The 25,763-nt window shown below is 42.6% G+C and overlaps 2 protein-coding genes across 2 annotated transcripts; one reads left to right on the plus strand and one right to left on the minus strand.

The window, feature by feature from the left end:
• Positions 1-1,152: 1,152 nt before the first annotated feature.
• wfdc2 (WAP four-disulfide core domain 2) lies at positions 1,153-8,662 on the plus strand. The gene is made up of 4 exons (XM_036592501.1): positions 1,153-1,351; positions 5,027-5,164; positions 5,359-5,496; positions 8,330-8,662. The coding sequence occupies exons 1-4, from the start codon at positions 1,255-1,257 to the stop codon at positions 8,461-8,463; spliced, it is 507 nt and encodes a 168-aa protein (XP_036448394.1). The 5' UTR covers positions 1,153-1,254; the 3' UTR covers positions 8,464-8,662.
• A 1,844-nt stretch (positions 8,663-10,506) lies between these two features.
• On the minus strand, positions 10,507-24,867 carry pigt (phosphatidylinositol glycan anchor biosynthesis, class T). The gene is made up of 12 exons (XM_036591907.1): positions 24,525-24,867; positions 22,449-22,626; positions 20,384-20,511; positions 20,198-20,298; positions 20,013-20,099; positions 18,796-18,883; positions 18,615-18,712; positions 18,190-18,346; positions 14,704-14,904; positions 13,397-13,562; positions 12,947-13,030; positions 10,507-11,961 (listed from the first exon to the last, which is right to left on the minus strand). The coding sequence occupies exons 1-12, from the start codon at positions 24,832-24,834 to the stop codon at positions 11,712-11,714; spliced, it is 1,848 nt and encodes a 615-aa protein (XP_036447800.1). The 5' UTR covers positions 24,835-24,867; the 3' UTR covers positions 10,507-11,711.
• Between the last annotated feature and the right edge of the window lie 896 nt (positions 24,868-25,763).

The following is a 25,763-nucleotide window of genomic DNA, read 5'->3' on the forward strand; positions in this document are numbered from 1 at the left end:
CTTAGTAAAGCATGGGAACGATATCCTAATATGTGGCCACGACTTAGTAAGCCATGATCTCGTTCCCACTTCTTACTAAGTCATGGCCACGACTTAATCATCTCATTCCCACATTGTGGCCACACATTAGGACACACACTGTACAAATAAAAATAATGTGTGGCCACGACTTATTAAGGTGGGGGAATGAGATGATTAAGCCATGGTCATGACTTAGTAAAGCATAGGAACAAGATCCTAATGTGTGGCCACGACTTAGTAAGCCGTGATCTAGTTCCCACACCGTACTAAGTCATGACCACGACTTAATCATCTCATTCCCATGCCTTACTAAGTCGTGGCCACGCATTAGGATCTCGTTCCCACATGTTAATAAGGTGTGGCCACGCATTATTTTTATTTGTACAGGATGTCATCATCACAGCCCATCATCCGTAGAGCCCTGATGATAAATAAAAATAATGCAAGGCCATGCCTTATTAACGCGTGGGAACGAGATCCTAATGCATGGCCATGACTTAGTAACGCATGGTCGTAGTAAGTCAACTTAGTAAGGCGCGGGAACGCTTTAGGATCTCATTCCTACGCTTTACTAAGTCATGGCCACGACTTAATTATCTTGTTCCCACGCCTTACTAAGTTGTGGCCACACTTTTTTTTTTTTTTATTTATACAGGATGTTACAGAGCCCTGATGATGACATCCTGTATAAATAAAAATAATGCGTGGCCACACTTTATTAACATGTGGGAACGAGATCCTAATGTGTGGCCACGACTTAGTAAGGCGTGGGAATGAGATCACGGCTTACTAAGTTGTGGCCACACTTTAGGATCTTGTTCGCATGCTTTACTAAGTCATGGCCACGACTTAATCATCTCATTCCCACGCCTTACTGAGTCGTGGCCACGCATTATTTTTATTATTATTATTATTATCATCTTTTATCTATAAGAAGAGTGACTGTTTACGTCTGAACGGTTTAATTATGCAGATTTTTCTGGACAGTGGGTGGAGGAATTGATGTTTAAAGTCAGATGTATGAAACTACAGTTCACTGCAGTAAAAAACAAAACCGAGGGTGATGAAATCGCCGGTAACCGGATCTAACACGGAGACTCTAACAGAGTGGAGTTGATGAACTCAGCAGGCAGAGGGACCCTGCAGACCCTCCCCTCTCTCCGCCTCTCCGTCCTGTCACTTCGGCTTGTCTTCCTAACAAGTTCAGTCCTGTGGAAGCTCGTAAAGGAGAAGATGAAGACCGGACTGCTGTGTTTTCTTAGCTTTGTCCTGCTCAGCGTGGCTGAATGGCCGAGTCCCGCCGGAGCCGCACCGGGACGGAACTCCACCGGTGAGTCACTCTTTCAGCTCCTTCAGCTCAAACACGCTCCAAACCTCGCTTTGGACCGTAAACTACTTCAGTCTCTTCAACAAAACACCCCCGCTGATCGCGGACTGTACCTGTTAAACGTGGCGAAAAGCTTTCGAGAAGGTGCGACAGACTCTGTTCTGATTTAAAGACTTCCCTAAAAAAGTGAAAACATCTGGTGTCCGTTAGGAACGAGCTGAGCTCGGAACAATAGACGGATGATGAGTGACTCGCGAACGACTCCTCACTGAATCGGGTGAATCGATTCCCAAACGAATCGACAGTTTTTTTCCATTTAAATGCAAAAAAAGTAAGCACGATCCCTAAGGAGCCCCGCTGGTGACGTCCTGTGTAGATAAAAATAATGCGTGGCCACACCTTATTAGCGCATGGGAACGAGATCCTAATACATGGCCACGACTTAGTAAGGAGTGGGAATGAGATCATGGCTTACTAAGTCGTGGCCATGCATTATTTTTATTTATACAGGATGTCACCAGCGGGGCTCCGTACGATCCTGATACATTGGGTATAAATAAAAATAATGCGTGGCCACAACTTAGTAAGGCATGGGAATAAGATAATTATGGAGCCCCGCTGGTGACATCCTGTATAAATAAAAATAATAGGAACGAGATCCTAATGCGTGGCCACGACTTAGTAAGCCGTGGTCTCATTCCCACGCCTTACTAAGTCATGGCCACACATTAGGATATCGTTCCCAAGCATTAATAAGGCATGGCCACACATTATTTTTATTTATACAGGATGTCACCAGCGGGGCCCCGTAGATAATTAAGTTGTGGCCACGACTTAGTAAGGCACGGGAATGAGATCCTAATGCGTGGCCACGACTTAGTAGGGCAGGGGAACGAGATCCTAATGTGTGACCAACTTAGTAAGGCATGATCTTGTTTCCACGCCTTACTAAGTCGTGGCCACACATTAGGATCTCATTTCCACGCATCAATAAAGCGTGGCCACGCATTATTTTTATTTATATGGGACGTCACCAGCAGGGCCGCGTAGGTCTGCATGTTTTCTGTGTGTTTTAGAGCCTGGAGTGGTAAAATAATGAGGAAATGACACTATTATATCAAAGACTCAATTAAAGTGGAAGAATGGAGCCAAAGGAAAGTCACAAAGTGTGCCTTGCTGAAGAAAAACAATTAGAAACACTGAGATTAAAACCTGATGGTTTTGCTTTGTAACGGTTCTTGGCTTAATAGTTACCATTAGAGACCACTCGTCTCCTGTAGGACACCTTTAGATCCCATTAGGAAACAGTAACATGTGTGACACTGCTGGTCCACCCAGATCACTGTACTGCAGACAAGCTTTAACTAGTTTTTAATCTCCTCAAACAGATTTTAAATGCACACAGACTTTTATTTTGGAAAATAAACCAAGACAAATATTACAACTGATTGAAAAAAAAAAGGCCTTATATAAAATTATTTTAGAAAATGTTGCTGACACTGAGCTGGATTAAAATTATTTACTAAACTAATTTACAAAGTATTACTAAAGAAAGGAAGGAAGGAAAATGATGTAAATTGGACTGTGAGTGAAAAATGAGCGATGATAAGTGGAATTTTGTCTAATATTTTGCGTAACCACCGGTGGGCCGCCCAGAAAACGCTGAGCAAAACAGCAGTGGACCGCCAGCTCTGCCATCAGCCCACTATCCTCTTGCTATCAGGGTTTATAAATGTAAAAAGGTAAAAGTTCTAACAGATTGTTTTCTTCGTTTCTTAGTGGTGAGTCATCCACATACTAGTCATCACACAGCAGTTGTAGGCAGTGTAATTTTACAGTATCACTTTGGTTGGATGTGTGAAGGAATGTATTTTTGTGTAATGTGTTTAGTGCTGTTATACATCATTATATGCAGCATTGTGTGTGCATGAGCTGATGTTGTATTTAGGCTGCCTATTTTTGTTTTTCCTTACGTGGTCATATCTGTCACACCGGCCATTTGTCATGTATAAGTTGGGTCTAATCTTGGCATCAGTCCAGCTATGAAACTGTGTCAGTCCATTGTTTCACGAGCTGGCTAGGTGTCTGGTACCTGTGCGCAAGAGTAAACTTCAATTCTCCAGACATACGGCTGGTTCCCTGGTTTGGGTCGGGGTTTGGATTCTTCATGTGTTATTAAAAACAATCTATTTAAATCAATGGGAATGTCACTGATTGGCAAGAGAAGAAGAGCAAATTTTCCTGGCCTTTAAGATTTGTGACGAGTGCTCTGAAGGTGTACAATGTAAGGAGTATTTTTTTTCCTCTTGGAAATGTAATTGAGTAAATGATCAAGTATTCAATTTTAATAATACTTAGGCCCAATCCCATTCCACCCCTCACCCCTACCACTGAGCCCTTAGCCCTCCGTTTTGCGCGTTCATGTCTAGGGGTAGGGTGTCCTGATTCTTGTTGAGATAGAGGGGTAGGGTGAAGTGTTGGGGCTACATGACCCTCCAAACAGAGGTTTTTCAGAGACTCTAAACAGAGAGTTATGAGAAAAAAAGAAAAACCAGTAAGACAGCTGAACAAGAGACCAAAGAAACCCACAAATGTGAGAATTTTCTCCGTTAAAAATGACGATAATCATTGTTTTATCTTAGTTTAATGTTGTTTGTGTATTATGGCCGTTTTCTTCATAACAAGCACAAAAAAATCACTAATAGTATGCGGTAGTTAGCTAACTTTCCCGTTCCACCTTAAATAGTCCAGCAGTTCTGACGCCTGAAGCGCCAGAATGTAACTGCTGCACCATTTAAGGTGGAACGGGAATATCTGAACAAGAAGCTGGTGAATATCTGACTTCAGCTTCATATCACTGAAGAATTAGGGGTGGGTGATAATAAATAATTGCCCCCCTCTTTGAAGGCATATGATGCCCTAAATGTAACTAAAGCCCAGCAGTGAGGAGCTGAACTTTACCCTCCTCTGCTGTCACTGCAGACTGGCAGGGTCACCTACAGAGCAGTGCTGGTAGCTGTTAATGAAATGATGCTCTTTTTATTTGAGGGTCCCATTTCAGAGGGAAGATTTCAACCACTATCCATTGTAACTGTTCCAAGGGGTTAGGGTGACACAAGGGGTCGAAAACAAGGGGTAGGGGTAAAAAGAAGAAATGTGATTGGGCCTTAGAGTACAAATCTTCCAAAAAATACTTTAGTAACAACATACAATGACTTAAGCATTTTCCAGCCCTGTGTAGCTCAACTTTTCACTAAATTTTCCATCATCCAACATACTTTTCTCCGTTACTAACCTCTTCCCATTCCTGTTTCTCGTATTCCTCACAATTCTCACATTTATTTATCGTTCAGCAGTTTGAACTGCATGAAATCTGAGATTCTGAAACATTTGCACTGTTAGCCGTTTCACCAAAAACAAGAGATTTGTTAAAGAAAATGAAATTAAATGCAGATAAATAACATCAAATTTGCCTCTTTTCTATTGTGACCTTTGTTAGCTAGAAAAGGAGACACAGATAAAGTAACAAAGTAACTGTGAAGGTGGGTTATTAGTGTAGGCTGCTACTGAATCATTTGATTCACTGAACATTTGATTCGTTGAAGTGAATCGGTTCAGTAAATTAAGTCACACTCTATCACGAATCAAAAGGCTGTTAACAAGCTCTGTGTGTGCTAGTGTTCAAGGCTGGCCACTGCCCCAGGAAGCTGACAGTCATACCGTCCAGTCGTGCATGCGTCTGCGATGACGACTGTCCAGGAGACGACAAATGCTGCGTCTTTGACTGCGGAGCCGTCTGTGTGCCTCCAGCTTTCAGTAAGAAACCTGCTCATCTCAGCTTCTCACTTCTCCTTTCTCAGCAGTGTTAAAATTCATGACTTAAAATTCATCTGATGCTTGAAAGCAAATCAGCTTATATTGGAGATTGAACACACAGGAGTGGACTTCTCCTCCACTCACCCAGGACTCTAGGAGACTAACGCTTGGCTTATACCTGTGTTCTGTCACAGCAAAGCCGGGCGTGTGCCCACGTCGGAAGTGGGGCTCAGGGATGTGTGCGGAGTACTGCACCAACGACAGCGACTGTCCAAACGAGGAGAAATGCTGCCACAACGGATGTGGCCATGAATGCATTGCCCCTTATACAGGTAAGACATTATCTGTCTCCAAGGCAGTGTCTGACTTGAGTCTAACCCAGACTAGCGGTCTATAATATCTGAGTGTGTGGTTATTACTCAGTGGTAAGACTGTGTTCAAAGCTGAGCAACCTGAAATATGAAAAATATAATAGCTGTGTTCCAGAGCCTAGGCTGCAGCCGAGGTGGGCGGGTCCTCAGTAGGACTGTCCTATGAAGCCTCCTCCTTAGTAGCCTATTAAACACTGCAGTTGTGTCGTCATTTTGTAGTCGGCTCCATGCTTTTATGCCCACATTAGGAACTCCGGGTCTAAGCTCCATTTCGCTATGGCCAGAATGGATAGGGTTTTCGAAAAAATCGCCTCTAGCGCCCCCTGTGTTCAATAAAAATGTTCAGAACCCAATATGTTTTGTTCCATGTACATTCTTCTCTCGAATACCACTGGATCCTCTGAATTACGAGGCCATTAAAGAGTTGAAATATGAGTATTACTACAAGTGAGCTAAAGCTACTGCACACTGAATTCACGTCATTAGACTGGCAGCCTCCTTAATCCGGCTTTGTCAGTAAACATTTCCATGTTCAGACTGAGGGCAGATGAAAACAAGTCAGAACAAAATCAGCAGGTTTCCCTGCAATTCTCTGTTCTTCATCTGACTCTCACTGAAACAGGATAGATCTTACCTTTTAGCTTGATTTGATAAGCTCTACAAACGTTTCTGCACTCAGGCTGATCCGGTACAGACTCAGCTTAATGATCACTGCTCACCCCTGATAAACTGATTTAGGCTCTCAGAATGTCCTCATTATTATTTTAATGCTGGGAACATTTTTCTCAGGACATTCACCAGCTTTTTGTTTGACGTTTCCCATTCCACCTTAAATGGTGCAGCAGTCACGTTCTGAACTGCTGCGCCATTTAAGGTGGAACAGGTAAATTCGAACAAGCAGCCGACGACAAAGAAGCTGATTCAGCTTCACGGAGGGTTGAAAGGCCTGATATGAGGAAGTTTCACTATTTCTGCTTAACAGCTGAGTAACATTAACTGATTTTTGCTGTTTCACAGAACCGACAGGTCAGTATTTTGTCGTTTGCTAATGTTTGTGATGGCCAGTCACAGCTGCTGCAGCATTTAAGGCGGAACGGGAACATTCAAACAAGAAGCTGCGAAAAAGAAGCTAAATTCAGCCTCGTAGTTTAACACGGGTAGTGTTTTTGATAAGGAGGTTTAATCTATCAAAATATCCCACCCAGAGGTTTTATTTACGGGTATACCTGTAATTATGTGCTACGGTAGAACATTTCGATAAGGAAGCACAGCTGGTCAGAGCTCCACCACAGCCGCCTTAGTTTCGAGTAGCTTTGTGACATCAAATTGATGCGCAGTAGCTTTAGCTCACATGTAGCAATTTTAGTATTATAGCTCTTTAACGACCTCGTAATTCGGAGGATCCAGTGATATTCGGGAGAAAAAGGTACACAGGACAAAACGTATCGGGTTCTGAACACGTTTATTTAACACAGGGGGCGACAGAGGCGATTTTTCGAAACCCTATTCATTCTGGCCCATAGAGAAATGGAGCTCAGACCCGGAGTTCCTAATATGGGCATAACGAGGACTACAGAATGACGACACGACTACAGTGGACTATTGGTCACACAAATGGATCAGTCCTAACGAGGCTGCGTGGTGACGCCACCAGAGCGGCGCCAAACTCATGAAGAAACTAGTGAGAGAAAATGGAGCCCGCTGCATTGAGTTTGTTGCTCTTTTCATTTCTTCACGGAAATGGAGGAGATGTTCTTATGTAGTACGATAAACTACATACTTACAAATACTTCTAAATAAAATACGACATATGGACGATGTACGATATAGGGACGGATGCTTTAATTAATCAGTGATTTTACACTTTATAAAGCTACGAAGAGAATTAAAGTACGTGAACAACTTGCATTTTAAAACGAGCTCTGCTCCAACGGCTTAGTTTTCCGCCATGCTGTTTTTTTTCCTTCGCCTTGTTCAGGCACAGAGAACTGTGGGTAACCAAAGGCCTGGAAGGATACATCTGATGCGTCCTTGAAATCAGTCACAACGTAGGCTGCATATGCAAGTCTTTCACTTTGGAACAGCCTGTTATGACATTAGCCACGTTTACATGCAGCCTAATAATCCGTTAATAATCCAACTAATATCTTAATCAGAATAGAATACATCCGGTTGAGGCCATTCGGAATACAATTTCTATCCGATTGAACGAGGTGGGTAATCCTGTAAATTATCCATTAAATAGAAGAATAAGAGCCATGTAAACACCTGTATCTGATTACATTCCCTATCAGAACTTGTAAGTACGTTCTGCGCATGTGTGTCACGTCACAGCAAAAGCAGAGAACTCATAAACCTCTCACTCTGACTGGACTCACGTGATGTTCGCTGTCATAGTAACGTTTACTCTAAGTGGTTCTCTACGTATGCGTGTAATTTTTGATCAGATTACTTGTAGTGAGCATGTAAATGGAGATTTTCCATCAGATTGTTTAACAGACTGTGCATATAAAAGCCTCAGTCTTAATCTGTAATCGGAATGTATTCAATCAGATCGGCAAAAATCTCTGGATGTAAACACAGACACTGCGGCCGAGAAATGCCTAGGCTTTTGTTTGACCGAGCGTGTTTAAACTTGTACATATGAATGTATATAGTGTACTTGAGACACCACTGTACGATCATTACAACAAAGAAAAACAGAAAAACAAACAAACAAAAAAACACTGCATTGGGACATCCCTATCTGTATGATTCAGAAAGGATAGAGTAATTTTCGTTCTCTCCTTTACAGTGAAGCCTGGTCGATGCACCAAGCCCAAGGGGACTCCGATGTGTGCGGAGTACTGTTACCATGACGGCCAGTGCCCTGGTGAGCAGAAGTGCTGCCGGACCACATGTGGTCATGCCTGCAGTGAGCCCTGCTGATTAGGCTTGGCTGGCAGCTGGAAGGACACAATCATACATTATACTTCATACTTGAGTTATTTTGAGAGTGAGAGTGAGAGAGAGAGAGAGAGAGAGAGAGAGAGAGAGAGATGCATCCATTGAATGAAATTTTTCCCCCATTGGGATTTTTTTATATGTGTAACCTCTTGAATAAACCTTCATTGTTTCTTTTGATAAATTCCACCGTTTTCCTGGATTTTGTTTCTTAAACACTGCAAGAAGTCTCAGCTGTAGTATGCAGAGTTGTTGGTACATTCAAAGCCAACTTACAGTCAGTTCCACTGGGACCAAATAGGCCACAGTCTCTTTTCACACACCCTCTCCATCTCTCGCCCTGACGGATCTCGGAGGGTAGTTCAGCACCGGCATCAGTGTTCAGGAATGTACAAGACGTCTCGCCCTCAACTCGCGACCCAAACATGTGCAGTAAACTCCTGGCAATGAAAGAGCCCTCTGTGTCCAAGAGCTTGGCAGCAGCAGCTGGAGCAATCTAGCTGACAGAGAAAATACAGCAGCATGCAAAAAAAGCTTCACCCAGTGCCGAGTTCTCAGGGAAAAAGAGGCCAAGGAATTTGAGGTATCGTTTAATCCTGAGACGAGACTGTTAGTCATGTGTTTGTAGAAAAGGAGCTGAAATAAACAACATTGAGGGCAAACTGAAGTTAGCATTCATCTCTAAGCTCAAAGGTATGTACAATGTTTGTCTAGGGACTTGTCTGAAGCCGGGAGGGGAAAAAAGTGAATAGACTGGCCTTGGAATGTTTCGTCCAGGAATCAGCCAGTATACGCGCTTTAGCCACAGAGAACAGTGTGTATTATACTAAATACAAACAGCAAAGTTTGAATAAAAAACAACACAGAAATATATTAAGACATGGCCTGAAAAATGCTGATCAGGCATAACATTGTGACCACCTCCTTGTTTCTACGCTCATTGTCCATTTTATCAGCTCCACTTACTACTTACTAGTTACAGACTGTAGTCCATCTGTTTCTCTGCATACTTTGTTAGCCCCATTTTACCCTGTTCTTCAGTGGTCAGGACCCCCATGGACCCTCACAGAGCAGGTACGATTTGGGTGGTGGATCATTCTCAGCACTGCAGTAACACTGACGTGGTGGTGGTGTGTTATTGTGTGCTGTGCTGGTATGAGTGGATCAGACACTGCAGTGCTGCGGGAATTTTTAAACACTATGTCCACTCACTGTCCACTCTATTAGACACTCCTACCTTGCCAGTCCACCTTGTAGATGTAAAGTCAGAGACGATAGCTCATCTGCTGCTGCACTGTTTGTGTTGGACATCCTCTAGTCCTTCATCAGTGGACACAGGACGCTGTTGGCTGGATATTTTTGGTTGGTGGACTATTCTCAGTCCAGCAGTGACACTGAGGTGTTCAAAAACTCCAGCAGCACTGCTGTGTCTGATCCACTCACACCAGCACAACACACACTAACACACCACCACCACATCAGTGTTACTGCAGTGCTGAGAATGATCCACCACCCAAATAGTACCTGCTCTGTGAGGGTCCATGGGGGTCCTGACCACTGAAGAACAGGGTAAAAGGGGGCTAACAAAGTATGCAGAGAAACAGATGGACTACAGTCTGTAACTGTAGAACTACAAAGTGCACCTATATAGTAAGTGGAGCTGATAAAATGGACAATGAGCGTAGAAACAAGGAGGTGGTCATAACGTTATGCCTGATCTGTGTATTTTGTACCTGTACATTGTGTGAAGATTAACCTACTTAAAAAAAATATGGATTTAGGCTCCTTAACTCAAGTGACTGTATGTATTATTACTATTCATCTTCTACGGCATCTTCACATTAGGTACAGGTTGGTAAATGGTGTAAATCTTTAGGCTGTCTGGCTGCAGAATCTCAGAATGTTCTCTTCGTGGGGACAGTATGGAAATCACACAGTTTGCACTGGATATAAGACATAATTCAGACAATATTGTTTAAAATTCCTACTCTATACTTAAGAACTTAATAAGACAGTAATACACTAATGTTCAAAAGTTTGGAAAGGTTATTTTATTCAATAGTGTAGATTGGAATACCATGAACTAGACATCTGAAGGTGTTTCAATATGTTTTATTCAATAGTTTGTTTTTTGCTGGGAACACTAAGAAGATAAATTAAATACACAGGTTACTGTCTATTTAATTCTTTTTTGTTTTCTGCCTATAAGAGGGTGTTAATTTTATTATAACTAGGACCACATATGAAAGTGGCTCAGATCAGATTTGAAAAGATCAGATTTGTGTCCACACAGCTCTGAAAACATCAGATCTAAATCACATTAGGGCAAAAAATCGGATTTGAGCCACTTCAACCTGGTCATGTGAATGTAGTGAACAACCTGCCTTGTCCGAACTGTTCTCTAAACATTTCAGACTTTGGATTAATTTATTGTCTGGGGAGAAACAGTGAATAGAACTGTATTGAGTACTGAGTACAGCTTGACAATTTAAAAGCCCTGTCATGCATCTCTGCTACATAAATTAAAAAATGGCCATTTTAATAAGTTTTCCATTTTAATTAAGTTGGCTGTCAGGTTCATTTAGCCTTACTCACATCTGAATAGTTCAAACAAAAAGCAGATCACAGATTAAAGCATCTTAATAAAGCAGAAATAAACAAAAAGCATTGTTGCTTATGCCACATCAACAACAATTTCAGTGCATTAGCCATAATGGAAAGTATCTGCTTAATTTTTGGACCTTCCTCTCCATCTTCACTGGATTTGCTCTGATGTACTGCAGAATGACTAATGGCTCGGTCAGGCCCACATGCCATTAATCAAGAGGGTTTCATATTTCACTCTGCTGCGAGTGCCTCTTCCAGATGAGTGGAGTGAGAAACTTTTTTTTTAAAGCAGTTAAATTTTAAATTTGTCCCTCATGTTTGAAAAACACAAGAAATTGTTTTCTCCAGTGTAAACAAAAAGTCAAAACCCCAGACCAATAACATCACGTTCCTCCCTCTTAGCGCCGGGGAAAGAATTCAAGTGGCCTTTAGTGCCGACATTCTTCACGAGTTCCTTTCATCTTGCCTGAGCTCCAAAAACATCAGCCTTGGCTTCATGTTCTTCCAAAACACAGTCCTTTTTAAAGCTGTTCAGACCTCCACAGATATCCGTTCCATTGTTGTGATTCATCTAGCTGCCTATTAAGGAGCTCAGACGGTTGGATTCCTGTCCTGCAGCTGGTGATTCAGAGCAGTGGCACCCCCCTTATGCGACGGATGATGTTGGCCAGGCGTTTAGCCAGTGGCTGGCTGGGCTCCTCCACCTGAAAGGTGCGCGTAAGCAGGTTGTAGAAGGAGCCGTAGCCGACTGCTACCACTGTGCAGGTGAGGCAGATCACATTATAGGGCATGCTGAAGTCGGGTGTGGGCAAATTAACCAGCAAAGGCTCGGTGTACACCCGCACGAAGTAGCTTGACTCCTCTTTGGTTGGGAAGCTGAATCGAAGGGGAAAAAAAAACAGTGCCATAATTGCATAAGAGTTTCCACAGGATCCTCCCCCACTGAGCCACTCTGTGTAATGTGGTCTGTTCTTGTAGTTTAGAGAGAACAGAAATAATCTCTCAATCTGTAAGTGTTTCTAAACTAAATAGATCATTACACTGGGTAGTTTAACCCCCATTGCACGCTGTTGCCTCTAGGCAACACACCCATTTTCCTCGCTTTACACTAACATTACACATATTTAACGACAACGACAGGGTTAATAATAAAGGGAAGAGTTTGAGTAAATCGATGTATTTGGTCATACTATCATAATGGACACTTTTAAACCTCTTTTTTAACATTCAGTATCATTTTTTTTTGTTATGAGAATTTGCCGAACTATGTTTGTTGCCTAGAGGCAACATTGTAGGTCAGTGGAATGGATTTAGCCAGTCACAAGCCAGATCTTACCACTTCATGGAACATGGGTTCATATAATTTCTTCCTATTGTCACACAATGTTGCCTCGGGGCAACATACCCTAAAAGGACCCCTGCACACGTTATTATTAAAAAATACTTTTCAATTTCATAATCAAGAAAAGTGAATCAATTTTTTTTTTAATTGCTCTCATAATGTGTGCAGTAGAGGTTAAAATCCCTTAGCTAAAGAAAGGAGTCCTCTTGTGAGTGAATGTTTGCACCTCCTTGTGGTTCGGTCTGATGAATTCAGCATGGGAGCAGAACCAGCTAGAACTAAGATGAGCCATGGTGACATATGCTGGTTAAGAACATCCATTATTAATATTTGGATTAATAAGATTTGATGGTTTATAATATTTATATTTCATATATTCTCAGATATTAAGAGCTCAAATGAAATTAAAAGGAGATATTCTCACATGCAACTCTTTTCATCCCACATTTTAAACATAAAATGTCTATATTTAGCTATCAAGCTATTCACAATTAGCAAGCTGAGCTGGCAGGTACTCACAAGCTGCTGAACAAGGGCCGCTCTTGAGTGTTGTTGGTGTCCATGGCAACGACACTTGGCACAAGAGCACTAATCACGGATGATCTGAAATAATATTTCATAATAAACAAATAGATGAGTTAAATCTCCTCATTTTTAATGTTTAAATTTCTGTTCAAAATCAGTGGCAAGAATGTTAAAGAACAGTTTCCACACAAAATAAAACAGATCTCTGTTCCATGTTTAGTAAAATTACAGCCAAATGAAGCCTGTAAGTGTACAGTCTCAAAACAATAGTGGCTCTTTTCCATTTTGTTTGCAATTTGCAAATGTCATTTTAATCAAAAACAGATGCTGAGCTTTGTTTTTCCATATTTACCATTCAAAACCTGAAGAGTCGAACAGGATTCAGGTCACTACATGACACTGACCAATGCTTAATGCAATAAAATGTAGAAGGAAGAGTCCTACCCAACGTAAAAGCCGTGGTTGGGATCTGGAGTGTATTCTGTCCATTTGAGCAAGGCTCGTTCAAACTGCACTGTGACCTCAGTGACGGAGTGAGGAGGCAGCTGCACCAGCATCTCAAGGAGATGAGGACGCAGGCGGTCCTTTGAAGGCTGGTAGTGAATGTAGCCTTGGAATGGAGGACAGAGGAGAAAGCAAGAATGAAACACACTAAACAGGACTTTATTCATGAGCTATTACAGAATATCACAGGGACAAACCCAATGCTGATTTAACTAAGCCGTGAATATACACCGATCAGGCATAACATTCTGACCACCTCCTTGTTTCTACGCTCATTGTCCATTTTATCAGCTCCACTTACTATATAGGTGCACTTTGTAGTTCTACAGTTACAGACTGTAGTCCATCTGTTTCTCTGCATACTTTGTTAGCCCCCTTTTACCCTGTTCTTCTGTGGTCAGGACCCCCATGGACCCTCAAAGAGCAGGTACTATTTGGGTGATGGGTCATTCTCAGCACTGCAGTAACACTGACGTGGTGGTGGTGTGTTAGTGTGTGTTGTGCTGGTCTGAGTGGATCAGACACAGCAGTGCTGCTGGAGTTTTTAAACACTGTGTCCACTCACTGTCCACTCTATTAGACACTCCTAAATTGTCTGCCCACCTTGTTGATGTAAAGTCAGAGACGACAGCTCATCTGCTGCTGCACAGTTTGTGTTGGTCATCCTCTAGTCCTTCATCAGTGGTCACAGGACGCTGTTGGCTGGATATTTTTGGTTGGTGGACTATTCTCAGTCCAGCAGCGACACTGAGGTGTTTAAAAACTCCAGCAGCACTGCTGTGTCTGATCCACTCAGACCAGCGCAACACACACTAACACACCACCACCACGTCAGAGTTACTGCAGTGCTGAGAATGATCCACCACCCAAATAGTACCTGCTCTGTGAGGGTCCAGGGGCGTTCCTGACCACTGAAGAACAGGGTAAAGAGGGGCTAACAAAGTATGCAGAGAAACTGATGGACTACAGTCTGTAACTGTAGAACTACAAAGTGCACCTATATAGTAAGTGGAGCTGATCAAATGGACAATGAGCGTAGAAACAAGGTCATAATGGTCATAATGGTCATAATGTTATGCCTGATCAGTGTATATTAAACAAGGCAAGGATAAAAATAAGGAAAGATAAAGACAAAAACAGCAGACAGTATTGAAACAAAAGCAAATCCAGTCAGTTGCCATGTGTCTGGATTATTGGACTCTCAGTGGCTCTATGGAAATCAGAGAGATTACGGAGTCTGGACTTACTTGGCTTGTTCTCACGTGTCTTGCTGGTGACGGTCAGGGTATGGATGTAAAGTCGTAGGTACCAGGGCACTGAGTCCATCAGAAGCACAGGGAAGGCCCTATACGGGTGGTTATTATAGATCAAGGTGTGGATCTCACCTGTCTGGAGTCCGAAGCCGGCCACATAGCGCTCTGCATGAAGCAGGGGACGCAGCATGTCACCTACAACAGAAAACGGGTTCATCTTAACAACGGCAACAAAAAACTAGAATCGTGCATTTCCTGAAGGAAATCGCGTAATTGTTGCGCAGCGGTTAGTATGATATCCCAGGTGGTTGCTAGGCAGTTGCTATGCCATTGCTAAACTACTGCTAGACAGTTGCCATGGTGTACGGGGTGTGTATTTAGTTTTTCATAAGGAGCTACCAAGTGTTAGCTACATGAAGTTGAAAATGAATGGGACTCTATGGGAGGAACGAGGGATTAAAAAAAAAAAACAACACACAGAGGAGTGTGGGTCAGTGTGGCTGTGGATTAGAGCTTGAGGACCTGCCCTGAGTGAGGACATGTAGTTTGGTGGCCGTGGGGCAAAGAAGTAATAGAGTTTGTGTGGTGGAGAAAATGAATGGGAGTCTATGGGAGAAACGAGGGATGAAAAAAAAAAAGACAAACGGATGAGTGCGGGTCAGAACAACATTGAATATGTGCTTGGGGGCCTGCCCTGAGATAGTGTTTGTGAAAAGGTGTCTTTTGGTCAAGCAGAAATACAGTAGATCGTCATGCAATTTTTCACCCCATTCATTCTCTATGAGAAAAAATTCTGCAAAATTCCATTGCTACACAAAATCCGTGCATCCGATCAAAAAGCTGTATATAAGCATGCATCACACAATCAGACCGAACAATCTGGAGTTGGAACGGTGTTGATATATTGAAAAACTGCAGGACATGCTATGTGGCAAAGAAACGGCAGAAAAATAAAAATAATCATGATATAAATCGGATAACAATATAGTTGCGACCATAATAATGTAAATCGGATTGCTTTGCGATGCGCAACAAAAACATTATGCTTTATTTAGCTAAGCAGTGCATTTAAAGGAGACATATAACATGAGAAAACAGAGGTGAGTGACATACTAATCACAAACAAAAACTAAAGAACCAGACAGTTTCTGTACAGCAGGGAGATACCTAACACAGCCGCAGAAGAGTTGGAATTGGATTAACACAAACAGGTGGGTTTTCCTGAAAATGTGATTGGAATAGAGATCACAGGGACTCGGAGTTCTAAAGTTTGGGAGTTCTAACCCCGAACACCTTCCTACCCACTGAATTGGGGCACCTGATGTGAACCAGTACTGGAGAACCCAAATATACAGACTAAAATGAAGCAATGAACGAGTTACTTTGAGGGGAAGGACCGCAGACGCTTTAAAGGTGAAGAGCTTCATATTCAGTGTAGAAGAAGGCAGGTAACCAGTGCAGTTTACAGAGAATGAGTGTAATGTGGGTCCGATTGAGGATATTAGCGAGTTTTCAATTTATTATAATTTAATATGGAGAAATGACAATATTTGGGTGGGGTATTCTAGAAGCTCTGTGGTAAGTATGGAAAATGCCCTCGTTAAGAACGATGTCCAAAGCTAAAGCGTATCTGTTCATGAGTTTAGTGTTTACAAGATGATGATGACGCATAAACCTACAAACAGTTTGGAGAAATAAACTGAAAGAGTTTTATGAAAAGTTTATGAAGAATAAAAGAACATTTCTAAGAAGTGGCATCATGCTCTACTATTGCATTAAATAGAACACTTTCAATGTCAAATGTGTTCATTTATTAATTAGTTAATAATTTTATTATTATTATTACTTTTATTGTTGCAACAATAACAATTTGAACAAAGCAATAGCATTCAACGTTTAAATTGGTAAACAAGGAGGAGATTAAGTGTGGATGTAACTCTGACAAGCTGCAAAACATACAAACTCATTTCCAGTGTTTTGGCTAAAAATGTTGAATAATTCTAAATAACAATGCTAAACAATGCCGTCATGCTAGTCTGTGAAACTGTAGTCAACTTGTCTGTATAATGAAAATCGAACTAAATAATACTTTTTGAGCCTTTTGCTGAATATTTTGGGGGACTCAGTGCCCCAAAGGTCTGAACATTTTACATTATCTACATATCTATAAATAAATAAATAAATAAATAAATAAAAAGCTTTTGTCGGAAGAAAACCTTGTATCTCCATTTCTGTCGTTATTCAGTTTTTGACATAATTTGAAAATACTTGTTGCTCTTTACGTTGTGTGTAAATTTCATAATGAATGGACCAAAAGAAACGGCCCAAAACGACTTGGAAAAAATCTGCTTCCATTGACTTACATTAACAGTAAAGTAGGTTTTTTCCTTCTCCTGTAAAGTTATCATTTTGGAGATACATGGTTTTCTTCCAACAACAGCGAGATATACATACACATATATATATACACACACCGATCAGGCATAACATTCTGACCACCTCCTTGTTTCTACGCTCATTGTCCATTTGATCAGCTCCACTTACTATATAGGTGCACTTTGTAGTTCTACAGTTACAGACTGTAGTCCATCTGTTTCTCTGATACTTTGTTAGCCCCTTTTACCCTGTTCTTCAGTGGTCAGGACCCCCATGGACCCTCACAGAGCAGGTACAATTTGGGTGGTGGATCATTCTCAGCACTGCAGTGACACTGACGTGGTGGTGGTGTGTTAGTGTGTGTTGCGCTGGTCTGAGTGGATCAGATACAGCAGTGCTGCTGGAGTTTTTAAACACCTCAGTGTCACTGCTGGACTGAGAATAGTCCACCAACCAAAAATATCCAGCCAACAGCGTCCTGTGGGCAGCGTCCTGTGACCACTGATGAAGGACTAGAGGATGACCGACACAAACTGTGCAGCAGCAGATGAGCTATCGTCTCTGACTTTACATCTACAAGGTGGACTGACAAGGTAGGAGTGTCTAATAGAGTGGACAGTGAGTGGACAGTGTTTGAAAACTCCAGCAGCACTGCTGTGTCTGATCCACTCAGACCAGCACAACACACACTAACACACCACCACCACGTCAGTGTTACTGCAGTGCTGAGAACGATCCACCACCCAAATAGTACCTGCTCTGTGAGGGTCCATGGGGGTCCTGACCACTGAAGAACAGGGTAAAAGGGGGCTAACAAAGTATCAGAGAAACAGATGGACTACAGTCTGTAACTGTAGAACTACAAAGTGCACCTATATAGTAAGTGGAGCTGATAAAATGGACAATGAGCGTAAAAACAAGGAGGTGGTCATAATGTTATGAACGGCCGGTATATATAAACAACAAATTCCCATGAGCATCATTCAAAAAGAACATAAGCTACAGAAGTCACCTTAAAACTATATGCCGTTAAAAGACTTAGGCCAAGAGTGGAGGACTGTCTGATGCATTCTGGGAGCAAAGGTACCACAGATCTGTGCTTACCACTTTCCCCTTTCCAACGCAGTACAAGATTGAGTGAGCGCAGCTGGCCAAAAGTCTCTTTCTTGGTCAGATCATATACAGAGTATGTTCTGCGATCTCCAAGCACCACAGCTGTACTGAGGACTGAGGTGGCTGGGCTCAAGTCGAACAGCTCCCCCTGTTGGCCAATAAACACAACAACATGAAAACAAGGCAAACACGAACATCCCATACAGAAGTGGTTCCCACTCCTCGTTCAGCACATTTTAGTGTGTTTTCTTCTCTAACAAATCTGTTATTTTACTGTTATTTAGCTGATTAGTTGGGTCAGATGTGTTAGAACAGAAATATATGCAACCCTGCGGTGCTCCAGGACCATCAGCAGGGTGCATAAATATTTAGCACAATTCTAACCATCAGCGTAACTCATAGGCCTTATGCTTTACCTCTGGGTTATCTGTGACATCTACGTAGACTTTGCTAGAAGATGCTAACGGGCAAGCCTCGGTTAAAGTGCGAGAGAACATCTTGAAAAGGGACCACTCTGTGGAAAAGGAAACAAGGGACATTGTCATTTTATTACTCTGGCAATTACATTCCAGAATAAAAAAAATCTGTTTTCCTTACCTTTTTTGCCTTGACCAGAGGTGTAGAGGTCAAACACTACATTGAGAGTCTGTCTTAGTTCCCATGCTGTGCTTGTACACTGCCAGTCCTGAATGAAACAGAATACAGAAATCAGCAAACAGTGAAGGAAACAGAGTCGCATCCTTATTCTCCAGTTGCAGAGCTGGATCTTCTTTTTGAGCCTGTGCATGTGACGTTTGTACGTAAAGACTATGTCCAAAAGACTTCCACAAAATCTGACCAGACACCTCTGACTTGTAAGCAGCACAGCAGCGTACCCATATTTTTAGTTTTTGTTGTCATTATTCTTTTTCTTGGTTTATCAATGCTACTTTAGGTTTAATTTTAACAAAAGCAGCTTACATAGTGCAGCTTTAACGTAAAGACAGGTTTACACCCTACAATTTTTGCCATAAAAATTACAAGTCGTGAACATAATTGGTGGTCGTTGATCATTTTAAAATAACACGCTCTCTGGTGGCCGATTTAATGTCTTCATTTGTGCCTAGCAGGGGCTCCTGAGCGCCGCAACCGTCTAAGCGTTAGGCCTCAGCTGTAGCTGCTTTTCTCACATCTCCAGCAGGAAACCTTTCCTCAAAAGTGGAACAGTTTCTTGTAAAACGTCTCTCAACGTTTGTTTTTTTATGAAGCTGAGGCCAGTTTCTCATCCGCCAGCCCCGTTCCACCTTAAACGGTGCCTGAGGCACCAGAATGTAACTGCTGCACCATTTAAGGTGGAATGGGAGAATCCGAACGAGAAGCTGGCAAATGAGAAGCGACTTCAGCCTCACGACTTCTTAGTGTTTGACAGTTTCTTGTTGCAGGTTAAACATATCAGCAAACCAGTTGGAGTGATTATGAACGCAAGTAAGTCCATTCGGCTCCAAACGATCAATGTTCGTCTTTTCTTTCTCTTTGCCTTTTCGTTAGCTACTAACTAAGCGAGAATTAGCAGTCCAGTGTTTAAGACCATTTATTGTTAAACTGTGTTGAACGATCAGCAGAGCTTTATTTTACTGCAAAGGAGGATTATTTTATTTTTACCTAAATATCCAATTCAGCTGTGGAGCTGCAACAGGGCAGTAAAAGAGCCACGTGTTGCCGACCCCTGGTTTAGGCAGACAAGCACCGTCGGTCGCATTCGACAGTGTGAAGTGTTACTGCTTATTCCTTCGCCACCATGTGAAAACTGTCACATCATATCAAAGGGACCTCACCTTACAGACAGGTCTGATGTGCACAGCCTGAGAGTGGAAGCTGCTGTGGAACAGCTTCTCTGACTTCATCAGAACTGCTAGACCAGCCTACACAGAGAGAGAGAGAGAGAGAGAGAGCATTATATTGAATAGCATGTTAACACAGACCACATGCCTCACTGAAGACCAAAAGCCATGTTCAGCACCTTAGAGCCGCAGGGGAGAAGCTTCTTCCAAGGAGTCAAATTCTCAGTGCAGACAATTTCACGCGGTAATGTGGCGTAACGGAGGAAACGATGGTCAGTGGCTGCAAGAAGGAGAATATAAATTTTGTCTGAGAAGCAAGAAAAAAGAAAGGATGCCATCTAAATGACTGGAAGACAGGGTCGTACCATTTCCTAGTCCCAGAGGTTTAAAGGAGGCACTAGGCTGCACTGTGTTGGTTGAGTCGATGAAGTTTAGAGAAGCGCAGAAGATGCCTGACAGAACATTGGTGAGCTCCTTCCAGTTCCCATCCACGCTGTTAACCAAAGAGAAGATGAAATCAGTCACAGTAAATTCTTTAGTGATGTTAAATTTCCCATTATTCATGCTGTATTTCAAACCTTAGTAATTACAACCCACAGGTTAATAATAACCTTCATATGTATAGCAACGATAATTCTTTTGACATTAAACATTCTCTGTTATATATTTTAATCCACAGCTCAAGGGATGGAGTTGCCTTCACTTTCCTACTTATCAACTGTTCAACTTCAGAATCGGTGGCATGACTAAGATCTTACTGCATATGCCCCAGCAATATAGAAAAGCCAAATCCCCTCCCCATTTGAAAGTTACCTCCAATTAATAATTAGCTTGGCTACAAAGACCCCCTAAGAATCTTTGCAGTGTTATTTGAAATTATTAATAATTCATGCATAACTTTGAAGGCTATGGCCAAGATGGAAGAGGTGAATCATGAAAAAGAGGTAAATAAATAGTAGGGATGCAACGATACGATATTGGGTATCGGGCTGATATAAAAATTCACTGATACCAACAGTTACCGTAAGCCGAGTGTGGACTGCCTTGGCAGTTTCCCACCAAAAATACAGAGTGTGATTTTAGCCCATTCTTAAACACACACAAAACCAGTACAAACACTTCCCCAATGCTGGTGGAGACTCAAAGGCCAGCTAAACGGAGGCGAAAAAGTCACCGTTTGCTACCAAAGTCCTTACTTGGCAACTTTACTTTTGTTTACTGAATAGTAATGTGAGGCATGAACATTATAGTTTTCCATACAGTGATTTCTTTTGTAAAATAGCCTGGAGAGAGACCATACTGTCTTACCGTTTACCTCACCACCTGGCTTTCAGTGCACAGTGAAGTTAGCAAAGCTGCTGTAGCCCAGTTGCTCCACGTGTTTGCTCAGTACTCTGTGCGTGGCGTGTTGTTTTGTATGAAACAGTTGCATTTCACATAGCATGTCAATCAGACCAAGCGTTTTCACACAGTGTGGCTATATAAACCATATATTTTGTCCATACTTGATATATTATTCAAACGTATAATGTAAGTCAACAAAGAACAAGATTTCGAAAATCACACAGTTTATGTCTGGCTTTAGGGGACATTTAACTACAGCTTAACTAGCCAAACACAAGACTTCAGATATAAAACGCCAAAAGTGAGCTTCTCGGACGTAATTCCTACTATCACTGAGCTACAGAGTCTGATGAGGAGCAAAACTGTGAATCGTACTGTACTTACAGTTGTACAGTAGTGCTTTTCTGACATGGAACAAAACCCATTCTTCTCCACTACAGCACTACTCAATCCAAAGTAGCATTAAACAATATAGCATAGCCAAATAATGCACTGAATTTTACGATTTAACTGTCAAAAAAAACACTGCACTCATTTACACTAAAGACTGCTTAAGTCTAAGTAGGTTATTCAGTACGGTATCTGACTCGGTATTGGCAAGTACTAAAATATGCACTTGTATTTGCACTCGGTCTGAAAAAATGGTATCAATTCATCCCAAATAAATAGCCGATCATTTACATTTAAATTTTTGGTATTTGGCAGATGTTCTTATCCAGAGCGACTTACAATTTGATCATTTTTACACAGGTAGATGAAGGTAGTGTTAGGAGTCTTGCCCAAGGACTCTTATTGGTATAGTATAGGGTTGTTGCTCAGGTGGGGGATTGAACCCCAGTCTACAGTGTAGAAGGCAGAGGTGTTACCCACTACACTATACCAACCACCTGTTCAAGCTACTTTTGAATGCTGATGTAGGCTAATTGTTTAGGTGTACAATAAAGCTATCGTAGCTACCCATGAGTCATGGATGTAACAGCGATATAAAAGGTACAATAAAAATGCTAGTGGGCTTGATCACCATGACCTCCCCCCTTTAATATAGGCCCACCTGCAATACCAGTAGTTAAACCTTCTGTTACTCACTCTGCCACAGTGTTGTGGAACCACACCCAGAGCTCAGCCCCAGGAGGAGAGGGGATGATGGGCTGCCCCCACTGCATGGTCCTCCAGTAGCCCTGAGTGAAGGAGATGTGAAGCTCCCGCACAGAGAACTTGGACAGCACTTGGCCCAGAGACTTTGGGAACAGCCGGTAGTGGGACACTGCCAGAGAAAAAGTACGAGAAGTAACCATTTAATTTGGCCGAAGGAGAAGAAGGTGTAAAGTTAACTTGGGCTACGTTCACATTACAAGCCTCGTTGCTCAAGTCCGATTTTTTGCTCAGATCCGATCTCTCTGACACGATGGTTCATACTCGTTTAGGTGACTCAAATCTGTCATTAATGTGATGAACCGGCGTCCTGAAATGACCCTCATGACCTCATCCTACTCAGTAACGTCCCGTGAATGAATCACGTTCATCATCAGCACAAACTAACGAGCAGAACGAGCAGAACGAGCTTCGCTGAGAAGATAATTAACTCTGATCAGCTCTCAGCTTCATTATTAGAGCGAGACGAAGGAGAAAAAGGTGAGATGAGCTGCTTTTCCACCGTTTACAGGCTTTCTTCTGTTTGGCGCTGCTGCCATGGTAACGCTGAATGATGATGCAGCGCAGTGGAAAAAAAGCACATGAATTCCGATCTGAGCATCACATTAAGGTCGCATGGCCGAGAATCAGATACGTATCTAATCTAGGGCCACATATGAAAGCGACTCGGGTCGGATTTGAAAAGATCAGATTTGTGTCCACACAGCGCTGAAAACATCAGATCTGAGTCACATTAGGGCAAAAACATCGGATTTGTGCCACTTCAGCCTGATAATGTGAACGTAGCCTTAATGGGGTTCTTCATAAACTCTGGACAGTGATTCTGTCGCGCTGCCGACTGGCCTGATCTGATCCCTCCCTGTCCTGTCCTGTCCTGGAAGTGATGTGGCAAGTGAACTGGAAGATTTTCATTCAGTGCGCTTGTTTGAAATAAGATCCAGTGGTAATGGGTGTCCACGCAGCACGTTACAGCCGTCCTACCTGTTTTTAGTGACTTTATATCTTCGGTTTTGGTCTCGTTGTAGAGAGGGGGGGTCGCTGTGTCAGTAAAATATGTTCGAGATGGGACGCTGTATCTTGGCTCCAAAGTGTGCAACACAGCGCGAAAGAGTACGGACGCAAATCCTTGGCAAAAAAGGTTGCAACTGAGTTTGTAATTTGCTTCCAGAGGTTTAGACATCGCTTGCTCGATGGTCCTCTGGTTGGCAGCAACTACAACCGGGCGGAAAATGGGTGGAAACATGTAAAATGGTTTTGCCCCTCGACTCTCCAGAAGCCAAAGTGCTTCCACTCAGGGGTTCGGCGACATGCGGCTCCACAGCAGAATTAGATTTCTACGTAAAAATAAAATAATCCTCCTTCGCAATAAAATAAAGCTCTGCTGATCGTTCAACACAGTTTAACAGTAAATGGTCTTAAATGCAGGAGTTAATGTAGCCTATAACAGCTAGTTCGCCTGGCTAGTAGCTAACGAAAAGGCAAAGAGAAAGATTTAAAACGAACATCGATAATTTGGAGACGAATGGACTTATTTGAATGAATAATCACTCCAGCTGATTTCCTGATAATCTGCAGCGAGAAACTGACAAACACCAAAAAACGTGAAGCCTAACTCGTTTCTCGCTCTCCATGTTCTTGTTCGAATTTTCCCGTTCCCGCAGGCACCATTTAAGGTGGAATGGGAACATTTGAACAAGAAGCTGGTGAATGAGAAGGGACTTCAGCCTTGTAGAAGTAAAAGTACAACATTGAGAGACATTTTACAAGAAACTATTCTACTTTTGTGGAAAAGTTTCCTGCTGGAGATGTGAGAAAAGCGGCTACAGCTGCTCTAAAGCTTAAAGCAGAGCAAAGTCAGTCTGTGTTTTCGTCAGAACACCGGCACTCTGTGCACAAGACCGGACACCCCTGAATTACACGGACGCAGCCTCAGACCTCCAGGAGGAACCTAACTACGTGAATCTGACAAAAAGGGGAGGAGAACGAGGCTATACTCCGAGATTAGACAACCTTTCTTCCCCTGGTGCAGAAAGTCCGTGTCCCACAGCGTTCTGAACTGGAAGCTGGCGTATATGTCCCCGGACTGTAGCGGTCTAATGAGCAGCTCCTCGTCACAGCTGTCCGGCGGGCTGACAGCAGCTCCTCCACCGCCGCCGCTCTGCCCGCCCGGAGCCTCGGAGCCCGAGCTCACCGCCGCCGGGCCGCTCTGCTCCGCCTCAGAGCCGGTAACTGCGCCCGTGTCATCGCTCGGTTGGTTGACAGAGTCGCATTTACACGACAAAACCAAAGCCGCTAACATGAAAACACAAACAGCGGCCATTTTCCCGAGCACACTTCCCTCAGTTCCGCCTCCACACAGCGCTCATCTGAGCCCACCAACCAGAGACAAGCGCCTTCAGGTTCAGCCAGAGATCCTGTAGAGAGGAGATTCGCCACTCTGAGACGTCTTCAGGGGTCCTCGAACGCTAGAGGGCGCTCCCGAGCGAGACCAAAATGAATGGGGTGGTATGGAGCATGTGAGCAAAATCGTAGTTTATAAATGCTTAAACGTTTTTAATGTAAAAGATTGCGACCATTTTCTGAACAGAGAGCAGCATAAAACATTTTAACACTGCTGTTATATTTTTAAGAGCTTTTAAACTCGAGTTATAGGAGTTTAAAACGGCGCCTCATGTAGGTCCATGACGTCAGTGATCGCGAACAGCCAATGAGCTGCTCCGCTCGCCAATCAATCATTGCGTTCTAGCAGTAAAGCCCGCCTTCTGCTGCCCGAAACCAGTTTGCTGTAGAAAAAAGGAAACATACAGGTGAGATTTCTTTTTTTTTATTAGTGAAATACAAACGTCTACTTTCTAAAATTAAAGGAAAGTTCTGGTTCAGTGATTAGAAACTATTTAAACTTCGTTTTTAGCCGTTGAGCTCCTTTCACTCCCATTCATTGAGGATTGCCTCGCGGGCGCCCTCTGCTGTTCAGCAGTCCTGTTTTTGATATAACGATGGGAATAGGAAGTGGCCAGGCTCCTCGTTTAGCCCGGTTACAGTCATCACTGCGCAGAGTCTGCGCAAAAAAAGTTGCTCTAGCCCACTTCCCTGACCATTCACCCTAAAAAGTGGTTCTTTAAGGGTTCTTTAGGAAAGGCAATGGTTACATACAGAACTGTGACAACTCAGAAACACTTGAATGCATAAGTGGTTCTACTGTATGGAGTAAGACCTATTGCGTATGGTTCTTTAACCTCTTATTCACCA

The sequence above is a fragment of the Colossoma macropomum genome, unplaced genomic scaffold (assembly GCF_904425465.1).
Source record: "Colossoma macropomum unplaced genomic scaffold, Colossoma_macropomum, whole genome shotgun sequence".
In the NCBI taxonomy this organism is placed as follows: Eukaryota; Metazoa; Chordata; class Actinopteri; order Characiformes; family Serrasalmidae; genus Colossoma; species Colossoma macropomum.

Bases quoted from the DNA above. Each gene is read 5' to 3' on its own strand.
- wfdc2 (XM_036592501.1), top strand. From the start codon at position 1,255: ATGAAGACCGGACTGCTGTGTTTTCTTAGCTTTGTCCTGCTCAGCGTG. The intron at 5,165-5,358 runs GTAAGAAACCTG...GTTCTGTCACAG, and splicing joins CTGTGTGCCTCCAGCTTTCA to CAAAGCCGGGCGTGTGCCCA. The intron at 5,497-8,329 runs GTAAGACATTAT...TCTCCTTTACAG, and splicing joins ATGCATTGCCCCTTATACAG to TGAAGCCTGGTCGATGCACC.
- pigt (XM_036591907.1), bottom strand. From the start codon at position 24,834: ATGGCCGCTGTTTGTGTTTTCATGTTAGCGGCTTTGGTTTTGTCGTGT. The intron at 20,100-20,197 runs GTGCTGAACATG...CTCTCTGTGTAG, and splicing joins TTCTCCCCTGCGGCTCTAAG to GCTGGTCTAGCAGTTCTGAT. The intron at 13,031-13,396 runs GTAGGACTCTTC...ATATTATTTCAG, and splicing joins AACCACGGCTTTTACGTTGG to ATCATCCGTGATTAGTGCTC.